This window comes from Furipterus horrens, unplaced genomic scaffold, assembly GCF_987537825.1.
Source record: "Furipterus horrens unplaced genomic scaffold, mFurHor1.1.pri manual_scaffold_3, whole genome shotgun sequence".
Classification (NCBI taxonomy): domain Eukaryota; kingdom Metazoa; phylum Chordata; class Mammalia; order Chiroptera; family Furipteridae; genus Furipterus; species Furipterus horrens.
Window position 1 is genome coordinate 8748941 of NW_028327173.1, and position 15050 is coordinate 8763990.

The window sequence follows — 15050 nt, forward strand, 5'->3', positions numbered from 1 at the left end:
ACATCTGTTAGTTGCCGTCACCGTCCTCCTGGAAGAGGGGAAAATCAAAGGCCCCATAACAAAAAATTTAAATAATAATTATTGCTTTTGAGGCTGTAGGGAGTTGACAAATAAAACACCCATTTCTTCCTCTGCCACATCAGGAAGCATTTGGCAGAGGGTCCCCCAGGGGTCAGGTGAGTGATGCTCGGAATGTGAGTCTCGTGGCTGCCAGAGGTGATCTGAACGTGAGGGTGTCAGCCACGGCGGCTGGTTAGCACTTTCTGCCGGAAATGGACAGGCTCCTCCACCCAGACCGCACAGATGGGCAGTTGTCGTTAACAGCGGTCTTCACACCTTTGAAGCTCTCGATGGCTTATGAAGTTCCTCTTCAGGCACTTCTCAGTCGTATGCAGTTGGCGGGATTTTATTGTACCCGTTCCACAGAGGAGAACACTGAGTCTCCGAGGGGCCCCATGGCTTGCTGAAGGCACACAGCTTGGGGGAGGCAGAGGAGGAGCCAAACCCTAAACATCCTGCTGCAAGTCCCACCTGGCTGTGACCTGTGTTTTCTAAGCAGCTGTTCTGGGTCCATGAGGTGACCCCGCATGTCCCCAGGAAGACCCTGGGCCAGGGGTCAGCAGGGGGTTGGAAGGCCTCATGGGAGGGGCCCCCAGGCTGCACTTCACTCCACAGCTGAGGCCACGATGCCCCGGGCACTGCCCACCTGGACAAAGCGAAGAGCAGGAGCTCCAGGCCACAGCACCTGCGCTGGACTCCGCCCCCACTTACCAGCTGGGTCAGCCTAACCAAACGCTGCCTCAGTTTCCTCATTTATCAAGTGGGCATCGTGATGGTAACTAAATCACAGGATGGCTATGAAGGGAAACTCAATGAAAACATACAAGACATAGAATAACCCCTGACCCATAGGAAATACTCAATAAATGTTAAATGCTGCTACTGTTGTCATCAGCATGATCTTCACCATCATCGCCATCACCATCATTGCCATCATCTTCACCATCACCATCATTGTCATTGTCACCGTCACCTCCATCATCACCACCACCACCATCATCACCATCACCATCATCACCACCACTATCGTCACCATCACCGTCATCATCATCACCATCATTGCCATCATCTTCACCATCTTCACCATCACCATCATTGTCATTGTCGTCACCACCACCACCATCATCACCATCATCACCACCACCATCGTCACCATCACCGTCATCATCATCACCATCATCAGGGCTAGGGGAAGCCCACACTGACTCGCGTCATGCAAACACTGTCCGTCTGTCTTTGTGGACAGCTTTCCCCTTCACCCCCCCCCCCACCTCAGTCCCCCATGAAAGGTCCATCTTGGCCCATGCAGAATGGAGCTGGACTCTGAACCCAGGACCAGCCCCAAGTTTATGTTCCTTCTCAGCCCCAGGAGACCTGCAGGATTCATGGGGAGGTGGCCACTCCCCTTGCCCACACCTTGAGCTGCCATCTCTTGGGGTGTCCCCCAGTGGCAGAGGGGCCGCCTGTCCCCCAGATGTTAATAGCTGATGTTCGCTGAGATGCCCCTGCACTACACACCGTCTGAGCGTGTTGCCTATATAAAACCAGCCCTACAAGGTGGACACTATTTTTAACGCTTTTTATTAGAAAGTAACATCCATTCTGAAAAGCTCAATCTCAAGTTTAGAGCTGACTTGTCACAAACTGAATACACCCGTGTGACCAGCACCCACATCAGGAAGTAGAACATCATTAGCTTCCTAAAAGCCCTCCTGTGTCCCCTTCCTCGTCACTGTCCCCCTGTGTGGACAGCCTCTTTCTGACTTCTCACCAAGGAGAAGAATTTTGCCTGTGTCGCCTGCGGTAAGGGGCATCCCATGATACACACACCTAGGTGTCTGTCTTCCTTGGCGTTTCGTCCATGTGGCTCATCCATACTGTGGGACCATGAGAAGGGACCGTGACAGGTGTAGCCTTGTGCTGGAGGGTGTCCGGTAGTTTCCAGTGCGGAGATTTTACACGTGGTGCTGGTGTGAACTCCGTGCAGCCCCTGGGTGAGCACACCAGTGCGTGCTTGTGGATACGGGCTGAGGTAGGAACTATTTTTATCCCTCTTTTACAGATGCAGAAACTTGGGATAATGGGATTTGCTGCAGATCTCAACGTGTGTGTGTGTGTGTGTGTGTGTGTGTGTCAAAGCTGGGGTTTGCAGATGCCTCCAGGGTCTGCGCCCTTGAGGGTCTACGGCCATCTCCTTCTGAACCGACCTGGGAAGGGCCTGACCGGAGCCGCCAGTTTCCTGCCTGCGTCTGCCCTTGAACAGCCCGCTGGGTCTCTGTTGGAGACCAGGCCCCAATCAATGGGTGCTCAGGGCAGCTTCCTGAAGGTTCCCAGGGCCTGATGGACCATCTTGAAGGCATGACACCAAAGCCCAGAGGGGACGGATGTGTGAGCCACACAAGCACACCAGCTTGCATGCTGGTGTCCCGCCTCCGTGTCTACCAAGCGTTGCCTTCCAAACCCCTCCTCCTCCTCTTCCTCTGAGGCCACGCCAGAGCCATCATCTTCCCTGAGGATGACCTCACGCACCAACACGGACCTTTAAAAATAGTCTTCATTGTGTGGGGCGTGGGGCCTGGGCCGATGCTTCTTTTCCAGAAATCTCCACCCTCCCTGAGTCTAGGGGATGTCAGTGATCTGGGCCCGTCCCCTGCCACTATTTTTAGTGGTGACTCGGAGGAAGGAGGACTTTTCCTGGACTCGCCTTCAGAGGCTGCAAAACAAACACCACCCCCACCCGGCCTGCCCTCTCATTTCCCTCTCATTTCCCACGGCAGGAAGTGGGGGCCTGGCTTCCTGGGCCGCCACCCTCAGGGCTTCCAGGTGAGCTCTGAGCAGACCCAGAGCTGAGGGGCAGGCAGCAGGGACAGTTGCCCCACCCGCAGCCAGGACCATGCACAGCCTGCCCCCCTCCCCCAATCCCCCTGCACTATCACCTCTGATTATTCTGTGTCTTCAGGTGTGTAATCCCCTCCTGGGGGCCCTCACCTCTCCCATCTGAAGTTTTTTTCCTTGGGAGCTGCTGGGCGTTTGTGCTTGAGGCAGAGTCTCTGCACATGGCTAATAAAAGCATGCATTCCTCCCCCCGCCGCCCCTGCCCAGGCTCCAAGGCACCACCACACCCAGTGGGCTTGCAGCCTCTGCTCAAACTCCCCCAACAGGGTGCTTGCCAGTCCCCTGTGAAGCGACTGTTACACTGTCCCTTAGGAGATAAACCTCAGCAAAGCAGTCATCCGCAGGTGCAGTTAAAAGCCTTTGTTCTCATTGAATGCTCGCCACCATAGAATGGGCTGGAAACTGTGATCCCCACTTTCTAATGGGAAAAGAGGCATAGAGAGATTAAGGAACTTACCCAAGGTCACACAGCTGGTGAATGGCGGGACCAGGCTTTGAACCCAGGTCTCTGTCTGCGAAGCCTGGTCCCACAACCACATCTGGGCCCATATCTCTTCCGTGTTCCCTCATCTTTGGACACCTGCTTTGATCAGCAGTCTGGTACCCATGCGAGGCCTACAGACATGGTTGGGTAATATTACTAATTGCCAATATTGAAAAATAAAGAGACATGGAAGGCATCAAAATTATGATAATCTGGAGTTTGGGATTCTCTTGGAAAGTCAGAGTGTGTGGCCAGTGCTGAGTCAGTCGTGGAAGAGCTGCCCCCTGCAGGCAGGCGTGTGTCTAGGTCCCCACTTGCCCTTACTCTCTTCCTCAGGGTCTCTATTAGAATCCTGTAGACATTTGCATACTCCGCCCTGAGAATGGTGACCCTGCCCTCTCTGGAGACCCTAAGCTGAGAACCGAGGAGGAGCAGCTGGAGATATTTGGAAACTGAGCCTCCCCGACCCTACTTGAGCCCCCAAGCCATCTGTTCCTCCACCCCACTTCCTTCAGCTGCGTGGGCCACGCCTCATGCCAGCTGCTGGTCACACCGTCCAACGAGGCCCAGGCCTTGCCTTCAGGAGGCTTCCAGGCTGGTCTGCAGGCTCAGAAGCCCTGAGCTGTCGGTCTGGTTTCCAGTGGCTGGTGCAGCCTCCTGGGGGCCGGGCGGGCCAGTTGGGGCCGAGGGCACCTGTGCACAGGCGGAGGCATGAGCTATGGGCTTTGGAAACCCAGAAAGGAGCTCCATTGAACTCTGGTGAGGGGAGAAGGCCGGGGAGCCCTCGGCAGACAGGCAGGGGAGCTTAAACGACCGGTCCCCTCAGTAAAAACAGAAGGCGTCATGTCAGATGGTGGCGGGTTCAAAGCACACAAAATGGAAGGAAGTGAGGAGGGCATCCAGGGAAGGCTTTGCTGAGAAAATGGCATTTGAGTAAAGACCAAGATGAGGGAGGGAGGGTGCCCCGCAGACTGGAGGATGTTCCAGGCGGAGGAACAGCCTATGCCAGGGTTCCTGAGGAAGGAAGGTTTCTGCATGAAGGAACCAGGGGGTGGCAGTGGGGGGTGGGCAGGTAGGAGTGGTTGGGGGCAGATCAGAAATGTGGGAGATGCGGCGGGAGGACGGATCACGTCGTTTCTATGGACCATCCTAGGGACTTCATGCTCAAGGGTGCACAATCCTTTTGTGCATTTTTGTTCCAAAATTGAGGCAAAATGGAATGAGAGCTGGAGAAGGAGATGGAATTGAATGCCGGTGTTCTGTTAAAGACGCAAGACGTGCATGTTTGTGTGACACTAGCTAAAACCTAGGGGAGGGTTCAGTCATTCATATGAGAGTCGATCAGTTTTTAGTGAGCACATACTACATGCCAGGTACAGCTCTAGATGCTGGAGATAATAGTAGTGAACAAGACAGGCCAGGTCCCTGCCCCCAAGAAGTGTATGTTGCTAGTCAGGGATGAATTTAAAAACACACAGGTTAACCCAGTGAGCCTTCATTTGCCTTTGACCCAGGTGAGAAAGATCAGCTGCTCTCTGACCTTGAAGCACGCAGGCTGGAGTTTGCTTGCCACCACCTCGTCAAGGTGAATGCACTGGTTTTCCACCAGTTAAATGAACTGCGTCTTGCTCTTCTGGTTAAATGGAGTTGACTTGGTTCCATGGAGAGCAATGGTATTTAGCACAGCATTGACCAGACAAGATTCTCAAACATGCCAACTCCGATCAGTCAGTGACGGCCTCTGCCTCCCTAGCTGAGACAGAGCTGGCAAGTCTGCATTCCCTTACCGGGTCGTGGCAGACATCTCCCATCAACCCAGGTTCTTCTAGAGCTTAATTGATTAGTCATGCTGCATGGCCACAGGCTTGGACAGTGAGAACCTGTCTACCGGGTATCTGCCTTTCCTACCCCAGCCAACAGATTGAAAAGGTCAGGTTGCCTCACTGTCCAGGCTGCACTTGGAGAGAGGAGCTGTGGGGATTTTGGAAAGATCATGGGCCTGAATGTCAAAGTAGTGGGGTCAGGTGCCAGTTCCCCCCGCATTGGCCATGGGAGCCGGTCAACCCACTTTACCAGGTGGTGAGAAGAAAAGGGGGTTTCCATTCATGAGGAGCAGAACCGTCCCAGGTCAGACCCTAGACAACCCAGGCCTGGCTCCGTGGTAAGGTTTTCCCAGCCAGCTGCCACTTGTCCAAGTGTATAATTGGCTTGTCTCTTACCCAAGTGCCACCTAATGGGGCAGGAGCCTGCTTATTAACCTTTGTAAATTAGGCTGAACCCTAACCTGTTCTTAACTCACCTTGCTCATCTTTCAAACAGGAAAAACAAAATAAATTGGCGTATGCCCATCCTTTGGCCATCAGTCTGTGGGCGTTTAACATGCTTCCCTGGGACATTACCTTCCTTCTCCCTACCCTGGGCCTCCTCAGGTAGCAGCCTGTTGGTGGGGTCAACCTGTGTCTTCTGAGGCCTCCTGGGGCCTGAGGTCAGGCCTGGGAGCCTGGAGAGTAGAAAGACAGGAAGAACCAATCACATTTAATGACTCCCTGCTGTACTCACGTGTTGGGTGATATTACATAGAGCCTTCACAGCTGGGGAAACCTGCTCCGAGACATAGCATGCAGTGTCTGCGGCCCTTCACTGCTCACGGGCAAAGGCTGGACTGGAATCCCGGGCTCCGTGAGTCTGGAGCTGTGTCTCTCTGAGGTTCTCTTCTTCCCCAAATGCTCAAGGTCAGCCCCTGCTGGTCCACCCAGGATGTGGCAGTCTGTTCTGTGCAGGGCAGAAATGAACACACTATCCGCCCCCATTTTACAGATGGAGAAGCTGAGGCTTTGATAGGCAGACTCCAACGCCAGTGCTTTTAACCCAGCTGTGTGTTGGCCTCAGAATCCTGGGCCGACTCACTGTGTGATGCTGGATATTCTCTTTCCCCTCTCTTGGCCTCAGTGTCCCCATCTGTAAAGCAAAGTTGACCTGGAGGAACACCTTGGTGGGTTTTTCTTCAGTGATTTGCCAGGCCCTTCTGGCTCTCCCGCCTCCCCACGCGTCCTTTGCCAGAATCAGCAGATGCTGGAGGCTCAGCCGGTCAGGAATGGTGACAGGAGGAGAAAGGAGGGCCCCCTGCTGGCGGCGGCTGGGATCGTCATACACAGGGCTACCCCTCTCCACCTCTGAGTCTAGGTTTGTCTGGGGTCCACCAGGCTGGAAATTTTTACAAGGGCTCTCAGCTGTGGACCATCCAGAACTAGGCCTGCAGTCTTCTGAGCTCAGACTGATGGGAAGTGTCACTATGTGGATTGAGGCTGTGTCAGGGGCTGGCTAAGCATGCTGCAGGCAAACGAGGGTGACTGGTGGAAGATTTCTTAAGAGCTGCCTTACACACACACACCCACCCACCCACCCACACACACACACACACACACACACACACACAGCCTCCTTCCAGCAGCCACCGAACAGTCATGGGGTGCGCACAAGAAAGCCGCGCCACCTTTAATGGAAACCTCAGAAAGCCCCGTGGGACAGAATGACCACTGCCGGAACAGAGGCGCTGGTGTGAATGCCTGGACCATCCCCTGGTGGTCTGGATGAGTGCAGGTTCTGCTGTTCACAGCGAGGCGCTCTCATGGGGTTAATGAAGGAGTATGAGGGGCCCAGGGTCACCCTCAGGGATGCAAGGCCAGGGTCCACCGCCCGAGCTGTGTGGGTCTTGATGAGGAAGTGAACCCTCTGAGCCTGTCTCCTCCTCCATAAGACCCACCCCTAGCCCAAGTTCCAAGGAGCGGATGAGGCTGAGGGCTGTGTGGGGTTGATTGAGGGTTGGCAGCAGATTTTGGAGACAGCAGAGCAGCGGGGTAGCAGACTTGGGGGGAGGGGCTGGGGCCAGGTGGGCACTGCCATCCACTACTTGGCCGGGTTCCTTAATCTCCCTGCGTGCCCACTTCCTTGTCTATCACGTGAAGTGACTTAAGGGGGCTGTGAGAATTCAGTGATAAAAAGCCATCAGGGGCTTAGAAAAGTACCTGGCCCATGGGGATCCTCTTAATGTCTAGGAAATTGAGGGTTGGGGAAGTAAGTGACTCACTCAAGGTCTCAGAGCAGGGACAGAACCCGGGACCTCTGTCTGACCCCAGACCGATGCTCATCCTACCCTGCTGCATGGTATTGATCACAGCCATTTCCACATTTGGGGGGGCAGGGGATGGGGACAGCCATCGAAGCAAAGTGTCCTAGGCTCTCAGAAGCCAAAGGAAGCTCTCAGAGTCTAGCACGTTCATGCTGGGGGAAATGGGCTCAGAGAGGGGAAGCGGAGAACCTGGTCCCTCGCTCCCCAGCGAGGTTCTCTCTGCATGCACTGCCTCAGTGGGTAAGGAGAAACCCCTCATGCTTAAAAGCACCCTGTAAAATCCCTTACCTCCCAGGCCCCCAGCAGCTCAACAGCTCAGAACCGACCCACGCTGTTCCCCTCGCATGCCGGCTGTGGCCCCCCCTTGCCTGGGCCTCGGAGGCGAGGGTCTGCTTTGCCCAAGAGGAGAGGGCTCAGTGCAGAGAGCTTCTCTCTCGGGTCGCCACCTGCAGAAGTTGCACAGGCTGCCGCTGCCCCACATCTGGGTTAGAGGCCTGCGGCAGCCAGGCCCCCCTCAGAAGCTTGAGAAAAGGGACGTCCCCAGAGAAGTGCCGTTGGCGTGGGCCATAGCCGGGCCCGTGATGACGCCCTTCGTCTCATGGATGCTTCTGGCCTCCTGGGAGTTAGAAAAATAGGTCCCTCTGCACACACCCTCCTCCCACCCCCGAGTCCCCACATTCCGAGGAGCCAGGCTAGTCTCCTTCCGTGACCCTGAGGGCCTGCCAGGCGTGACATCACCTGTCGCCATGGCAGTGGTTCCACTGGCCTGGCTGCTGGAATGGGACATGCCTGGGCGAAGCTGGCGGCTGAGGTGAACAGAGCACCGGGGAGCTTCAGCCGAGGCCGAGAGGGCTGGCCACGCCTTGCAGGCCTCGGCCTGTGTTAGGGACGTCTGGAGGCTGTCACATCAGTTTGGGAGGAGACATACAAGCACACCTGTGGCGAAGGAAGGAAGGAAGGAAGCGTTTCATTGTGTGCTGTTTGTAGCTGTGTGCATGTAGCTGAAAGCATTTCTTAGGGCCTCTGTCCCACTAAACCTTCTTGTTTTCTTTCGTTATAATACCAGCACCCTCTTTAGGGGGACCCCATGTGATGAGGGCCACACAGCGACATCATTCAGGCTCAGTGGGGAGCCACACACCCACTTGCCTGCCTCACCGGTGCAGGAGACCCCCATGTGCTTTCTCTTGAGCTGGTTGTGGCCATGCGGCTTTTCTGAAAAGCTGGCAGGCCGAAGGCGGTGGCTTTGTTCACAACGTGGTTCCAGAGTCGCCTTATCTTTGTTCCTGGGTGGTCTTCGCTTGGCATTCATTCCCAGGGATTCCGCTGTCCTGTTTTCTCGGTTCTCAGACTGGTGACGGCTGGGCCCCAGCTCCTGTGCGAGATCCTTCTGACCAGTTACATCTTTGTGTGTTGAGTTTTGTTCAAAGGAGTCTCACTACTAATGTGGCCACACCGTATTAGGGTGCAGGGCACAAAGCTAATCCAGCTCTACCCCCTCCCACGCCCACCCTGGGGCAGATGCAGCCACCCCCTGCCTGACAGGACAGAGGACCAAATGAGTCTCTCTCCATGGGCACTGCTACCCTGGCGCTTTGAGGTTCCAGCCCAGGAGGTCTGGAATTCTGGCCTGGGTGACCTAAGTTGCTGCTCAGCCACGCTGGCCGTGAAGAGGACAGGTCTAGCCGTGGGAGCCAGGAAGCTCAGACCTGGTGTTTAAAGATCTGCCCAAGACCCGGAGCCATCACTGCATGGTCTGCCCATGGCTCCTTGCCTGTGATGGCATGGCCCTGGTTAACTTGCCTCCATCCTGTTCTGCAGGGGCAGGGGGCGTGGGCAGGGCAAAGGGCAGGAGGATGAAGGAGCCTCCCACCACCATCCAGCAGGGCTAGAAGGATGTCATTTTATGTTGGGTCCCCAGTCCTGGTACCATATGTTTTCATATTGGCAGGCCAAATTGGCAGGACTGGGTGTCCAGGATGGGATGGGGTAGCACAGCCGTTGGCTACCCCACATCACTGTCCTCAGCTAGCTGTGGCTCCAGGACTCTCCAGGTTTGGGGGGCTTCACTGTAGAGATAGCATAATGCAGGATCAAGTGTGCCGGCTTTGGGTTCAGATGTGGCTGTGTGACTTTGGGCAAATGACTTAACCACTCTGTTCCTACTTTCCATCTCCATAGGCTTTCCTGCTCTGGACATTCCATAGAAATGAAGTCTTACGATACAAGCTGGGGCAAAAGTAGGTTTACAGTTGTTCATGTAGAAAATAATACAACAATTATCAAATATTAATACAAGAATGAACTGTTTCACGTACTCACAACTGTAAACCCGCTTTTGCCCCACCCTGTACGTTGCCTTTGGTGACTAGCTTCTTTTCCTTAGCATAATATTTTCAAGGTTCATTCGTGTTGCAGCATGAATCATTACTTCTCTTTATTGTCGAATAATATCCCCTTTGATGGGTACACTACACTTCTAAGTTTATTCATCAGCTGATGAACATGTGGTTGTTTCACCTCTGGGCCACTGTGATTAATGCCACTGTGAACACTTGTCTACAAGTTTTTGTGTGGACTGATGTTTTCATTTCTCTTGGGTAGACACTGAGGAGGGGGGTTGCTGGATCATAGGGTAACTTGGTGTTGAATCACTTTCCCCAGCGACTACACCCTGTTCCATTCCTGCCAGCACTGTATGATGGTTCCAGTTTGTCCACATCTGTGCCGATACTTGTTATTGTCGCCTGGTTTGTCTTAGCTGTTGTAGTGAGTGAGAAGCAGTAGCTCATTGTGGCTTTGATTTGCATTTCCCTGCTGCCTAGTGAGGCCAAGCACCTTTTCGTGTGCTTGTTGGCCATTTCTTGGAGAAGTATCTATCCAGATCCTTTGCCCATTTTTTAAAAATTGGGCTATTTGTCTTTTTATCATTGAGCTGTAAGAGTTCATATACTCGTATTCTAGGTATAAGACCCTTATCAAATAATGGTGTGCAAATATTTTCTCCCATTCCCTGAGTTGTCAGATTACTTTCTCGATGGTGTGCTTTGAAGGATAAAAGATTTTCCATTCTGACGAATTTCAGTGTTTGCCCTTTTTCCTCTGTTGCTCACACTTTCAGTGTCCCTGTGTGCTGCTGCGTGTTTTTAATCAAACGCTGTTCCCGATGGAGGCAATGGGGCAGGTGATGGGCTGGAGGGCTGGGCTGGCTGGCTCGGGTGGGCTCCTCAGATGGGTCCTGGGGGTTCACTTCAGCAGGACCAGGGTGCCACCAGCTTCCTGGGCCGTGGCGGTCACAGGCCCACCGGGCCTCCAGCCCCCTCACACTGGGGACGTGGCAGTTCAGAGCAGGGATCGACATTTAATCAAGGACTTTCTCCCCTGGTTGGATCAGTAAAACTGAGCGGTAACAATGGGAACTCTAGAAACAGACGGATCTGGGTTCAAATCCTGCGACTCCCACTGACTAGCATGGGAGCTTAGGAGAGAAACTTCATCTTTCTGAACCCTCTTTCCTCATCTGTTAAAAAGGGGATGGAAAGTGGGTTTCTTCTCAGCTCTTGGGGCTGACGGGCGGCTAGGATCTCTGGAACTAACTCTCTCGTCTGTCCCCCAGCCATGAAGGCCGACCGGAAGCGCCTCAAAGGCGAGAAGACGGACCTGGTGAGCCAGATGCAGCAGCTGTACGCCACGCTGGAGAGCCGCGAGGAGCAGCTCCGGGACTTCATCCGAAACTACGAGCAGCACCGCAAGGTCAGGCCCACTGCCCTCCCTACTCCTCTCCCCTCTGCACACACCAGCTCTCCTCCCCAGCCCCCTGCACAGCGTGTGGTCTCTTGAATCCCAGAGCACAGACTCTGCTCACGTCACCTTGTGCTTACCTGGGGAGGCCTTTGATGTATCTAGCCAACCCCCCCAACCCCCTGCCCCACGGACACTGAGAGGAAACAGGCACAGCTCCTAGTTGGGAGATTCGTGGCTTCTAGGCAAACAAGCGTGGACAGGATGATTCAGTCAGTGACAGTGGGGACTCTGGATAGACGATGGCCTAAGGTCAGATCCCAGCTCCCCATGTATGCGCCTTGAATGTCTCAACCTTTCAGAGCCTCGGTCTCCTCGTCTGCTGCAGAGAACATGGTGCAGACCTCATAGAGCTGTGATAAGGGCGGTTTGAGATTAGGAATGCGGAGCACTCGGCATGGCGTCGAGTGCATAGTAAGCGCCCACTTATTAATAATACCATAATGAGTGTATGAAGAGAGGGCTGGGGAGCGCCAGAGAGACAGCAGGCAATTCCGCAGGCAGGGCCGCAGTCCTGGACGGGTTCACAGAGGAGGTGACTATGAGCTGGGCTCTGTGGGATGAGTAGGAGCTTAAGTCAGGTAACTGAAGAACTTGGTATATGTGGTGCGGACATGCTGAAGAGTGCACCAAATCTTAAAAGAATCGCCCCCACCCCCACGAAGCAGTCCTTAGCCATAGTATCTGCAGGGTGAGAGCTGTAACCTTCTGGTGTGCAGGGCAGAAAACTGGAAGACCGTTCTTGAAGTACATGACAGAGGCCGTGGCCAAGGTTCACATGTGCTCTGGGGAGAAAGTGGAGGTTGGAGGTTTGTTAGGCTTTGCTGGCCACGGAAGGTTCTGTAAGTTCTTCATATAGTTGGTGGCAGCAGGCCAGTGACGTGAGTGTGTTCGTGCATGTTGCCTCTGATTCAAGAGGCCAGAGTGTCAGTGATGGGCCTGGAATGTAAATGTTTCGTCCTCCCTGTGGCCCACTCTGGTCTTCACCAGTAGGGACCCTCCTCTCCCTGATGGGCGCAGACCAGGAGGGCTCCCCGGGCCAGGCCACCCATAGCCTCTGACTGTGGTCCAGAGCTTTCAGCTGTCCTAGGTGCCAGCCCAAGCAGCAGGGCCTCGGCTTCTTCACGGCTGGTGCGCTGGGTCCCTTAGGAGTTGGCCTCTCCCAGCCTGTCACCTGTAGACAAGACGTGACAATAAGCAGGACATCTGTGGAAGCAGGAAGGAGGAGAGCGATCCACCACTGCCTGTTTTCTTGGTCATGTTCCTGGTCTCAGACTTTTCACTGTGACCCCACATGGCAGAGGGGTGAGGGAGCTCTCTGGGGTCTCCTTTATGAGGGCACTAATCCCATTCATGAGGGCTCCACCCTCATGACCTAAGCACCTCCCAAAGCATCACTTTGGGCATTAGGATTCCAACATGTGAATTTTGGCAGGACACGAACTTACAGACTCCAGTGATGTGCCACATAATGACATTTCAATCAGTGACAGACCACGTGCACAACGTGGTCCCATAAAATTATAGTGGAACTGAAAAATTCTTGTCACCTAGTGATATCATAGCCCTCGTGACATCATAGTGCCAAAGTTGCAAAAATCAATAAGGCTGTGGTTCAGATGGTGACGATGCCCCTGCAAGCTCCTAGAGGTTGTCCCCGCGGATCTGACTGCGTAGGCAAAATCCTACCTCGTGATTGCAGCCCCCCCTGCCCCCCCCAGCAGGTTCCAAACCCTGAGGTGGGTCTCCTTTCTGTTGCTGTCCTGCCTCCATTCCCAGCAAGGACTGACACCTCTACCACACTGTCAGTGGGGCTTGGGGAGTTACTCCACTGCCTGGGTGGTTGTGAGGTTTCAATATCATAATGCCCACCCTGGCCAGGTGGCTCAGTTGGTTGGAGTGTCATCCCGTGTACCAAAAGGTTGTAGGTTCAATCGCCAGTCAGGGCACATGGCCTGGGTTGCAGGCAACCTAGTCAAGGCAACTGAATCATGTTTCTCTTTCACATCGATGTCTCCCTCTCTCCCACTCTCTCCCCTTTTCTCTCTAAAATCCTCTGGTGAGGATTTAAAATACATGTACTGGTATATCAATATATGTATTATACTGTACCTAAAACCCTCAGCACCATGCCTGACATGTGTAGAGAACACTCATGACAATTGCTGCCAGGGCATGTGATTGTCGGGGGGGCGGGGATGGGGAGGGTGTCAGGAGTCTTCACCAAGGCTGAAAGCACCTACCAGCCTCCCCCCAGCCTAGCACCCTCGGTCTGCTCATGATCAGTGGAGCCAGGTACTGCAAAGAGATGCAGGGACAAAAGTGATCCTGAGGGTCCTCGGGGACCGTCCTCCTAATTCAGGGACATTTTCTAGGCAGCCCCTTGTATACAAGCCAGCTCTAAGGGAAGGTCCTTATCCACACGCTTCATTTCCTGGGCCCAGGACACTGGGAGCAGGTGCCCAGGACGTGGCTCAGCGCTGGAGAAGGAGCTCGCCGGTGGGCTGGGTGCTGCAAAGAGCTGAGCCGGTTCGTGGTGTGGACCCAAGGGGCCATGCCTGTCACCTGTTGCCCTGACCCCGGTGAACACAGCTGCCAAGAGGAAGGAGAAATATCCAGTGGGAGAATGGCCACTTGCTTCCAGAACCTGAGAGCACACCTGGCCGGTGGCTTTGTAATAGTCACTTTTATGTTGCATGGCCAGTCCCTTCTGAAGCCATCGCCCTGGGGAGGGGGACTGTCGCTGTCTCACAAATGAAGCAGTCGAGGTTTCAGGGAGTTAAACCATGTGGCTGGGGGCCGGCAACGTGCAATAGACTGGCCTGAGACTCACCCTCAGGCATCCTGACCCCATGTGCTAGGGGCAGTGATGTGTCCTGGAAGGAACCGTCCCCCGCACCACCTCCTCCAGAGTACACATAGAAGGTGCGTTGTCCCCCCACCCACGTCGCCAGAGCTGCCGCCACAGGATGGCCTTTGACGTGAGTCGTGGCAGCTAGTTCATTTCATCAGCGGGATGCATCAGGGGCTCTTTGCCGGGCTGCTGCTCGGGGCCGCGTGTGGCTGTGAGTGACGTGGCACGTCCTGCTCGCACAGAGCAAGCGCGCAGTAGGGCTTCAGGGCAGGCTCCACGGGCGCAGGGGATTTTTGTCTGGTTTGCACCTGCTGGTGAATATGTGAGTGTTGGTTGAATGGCCGGTAGCAGGTAGCCGTACGGGAAAACGGGTCACTCTCTTAGACGGGTAGTCAGGGAAGGCCGCAGGAAGACGGGAGTGAAGGGAGTGAGCAGCTGTCATGTGCCCGGCGTCACACTGAGCTCTCCATGTGAAGTATCTCATTAGTCCTCACAGTGACACCCTAGCATACATGTGGTAACGTCCCCTGTTACAGATGAGGAAACTGAGGCACGGTGGTCCTTGCAAAGCCAGAATTTGACCCAGACTGTCCCCAGAACCTAAACCGTAGCTACAGCTCTGGGACAGCCACAAAGAATGAGCCAATATCTCCCTCAGCCTCCTGGTCGCTGGCCACCTGGGAGTCAGGCCTTCAGTGACAGGGTTGCTAGACGAGGCAGGATGGCTGTCTCTCTCCATGGTCCCAGGCCACAAAGAGTTTGGCTCTTGATTTGGTGAGTGAGAAAGTCGTGGCTGGGTGGCTGAGCCGGGCTCCCTGCTGGGACCC

The 15050-nt window shown here is 54.5% G+C and overlaps 1 protein-coding gene across 2 annotated transcripts in view; it reads left to right on the forward strand.

Moving 5' to 3' along the window:
- Positions 1 to 15050, forward strand: part of KAZN (kazrin, periplakin interacting protein) — a 386388-nt gene that overhangs the window by 322458 nt on the left and 48880 nt on the right. For both annotated transcript variants that reach the window (XM_090268631.1, XM_090268630.1), the window contains exon 3: positions 11185 to 11321. In XM_090268631.1, coding sequence (XP_090124757.1) covers positions 11185 to 11321 — 137 coding nt within the window. The remainder of the gene's footprint in view (positions 1 to 11184; positions 11322 to 15050) is intronic.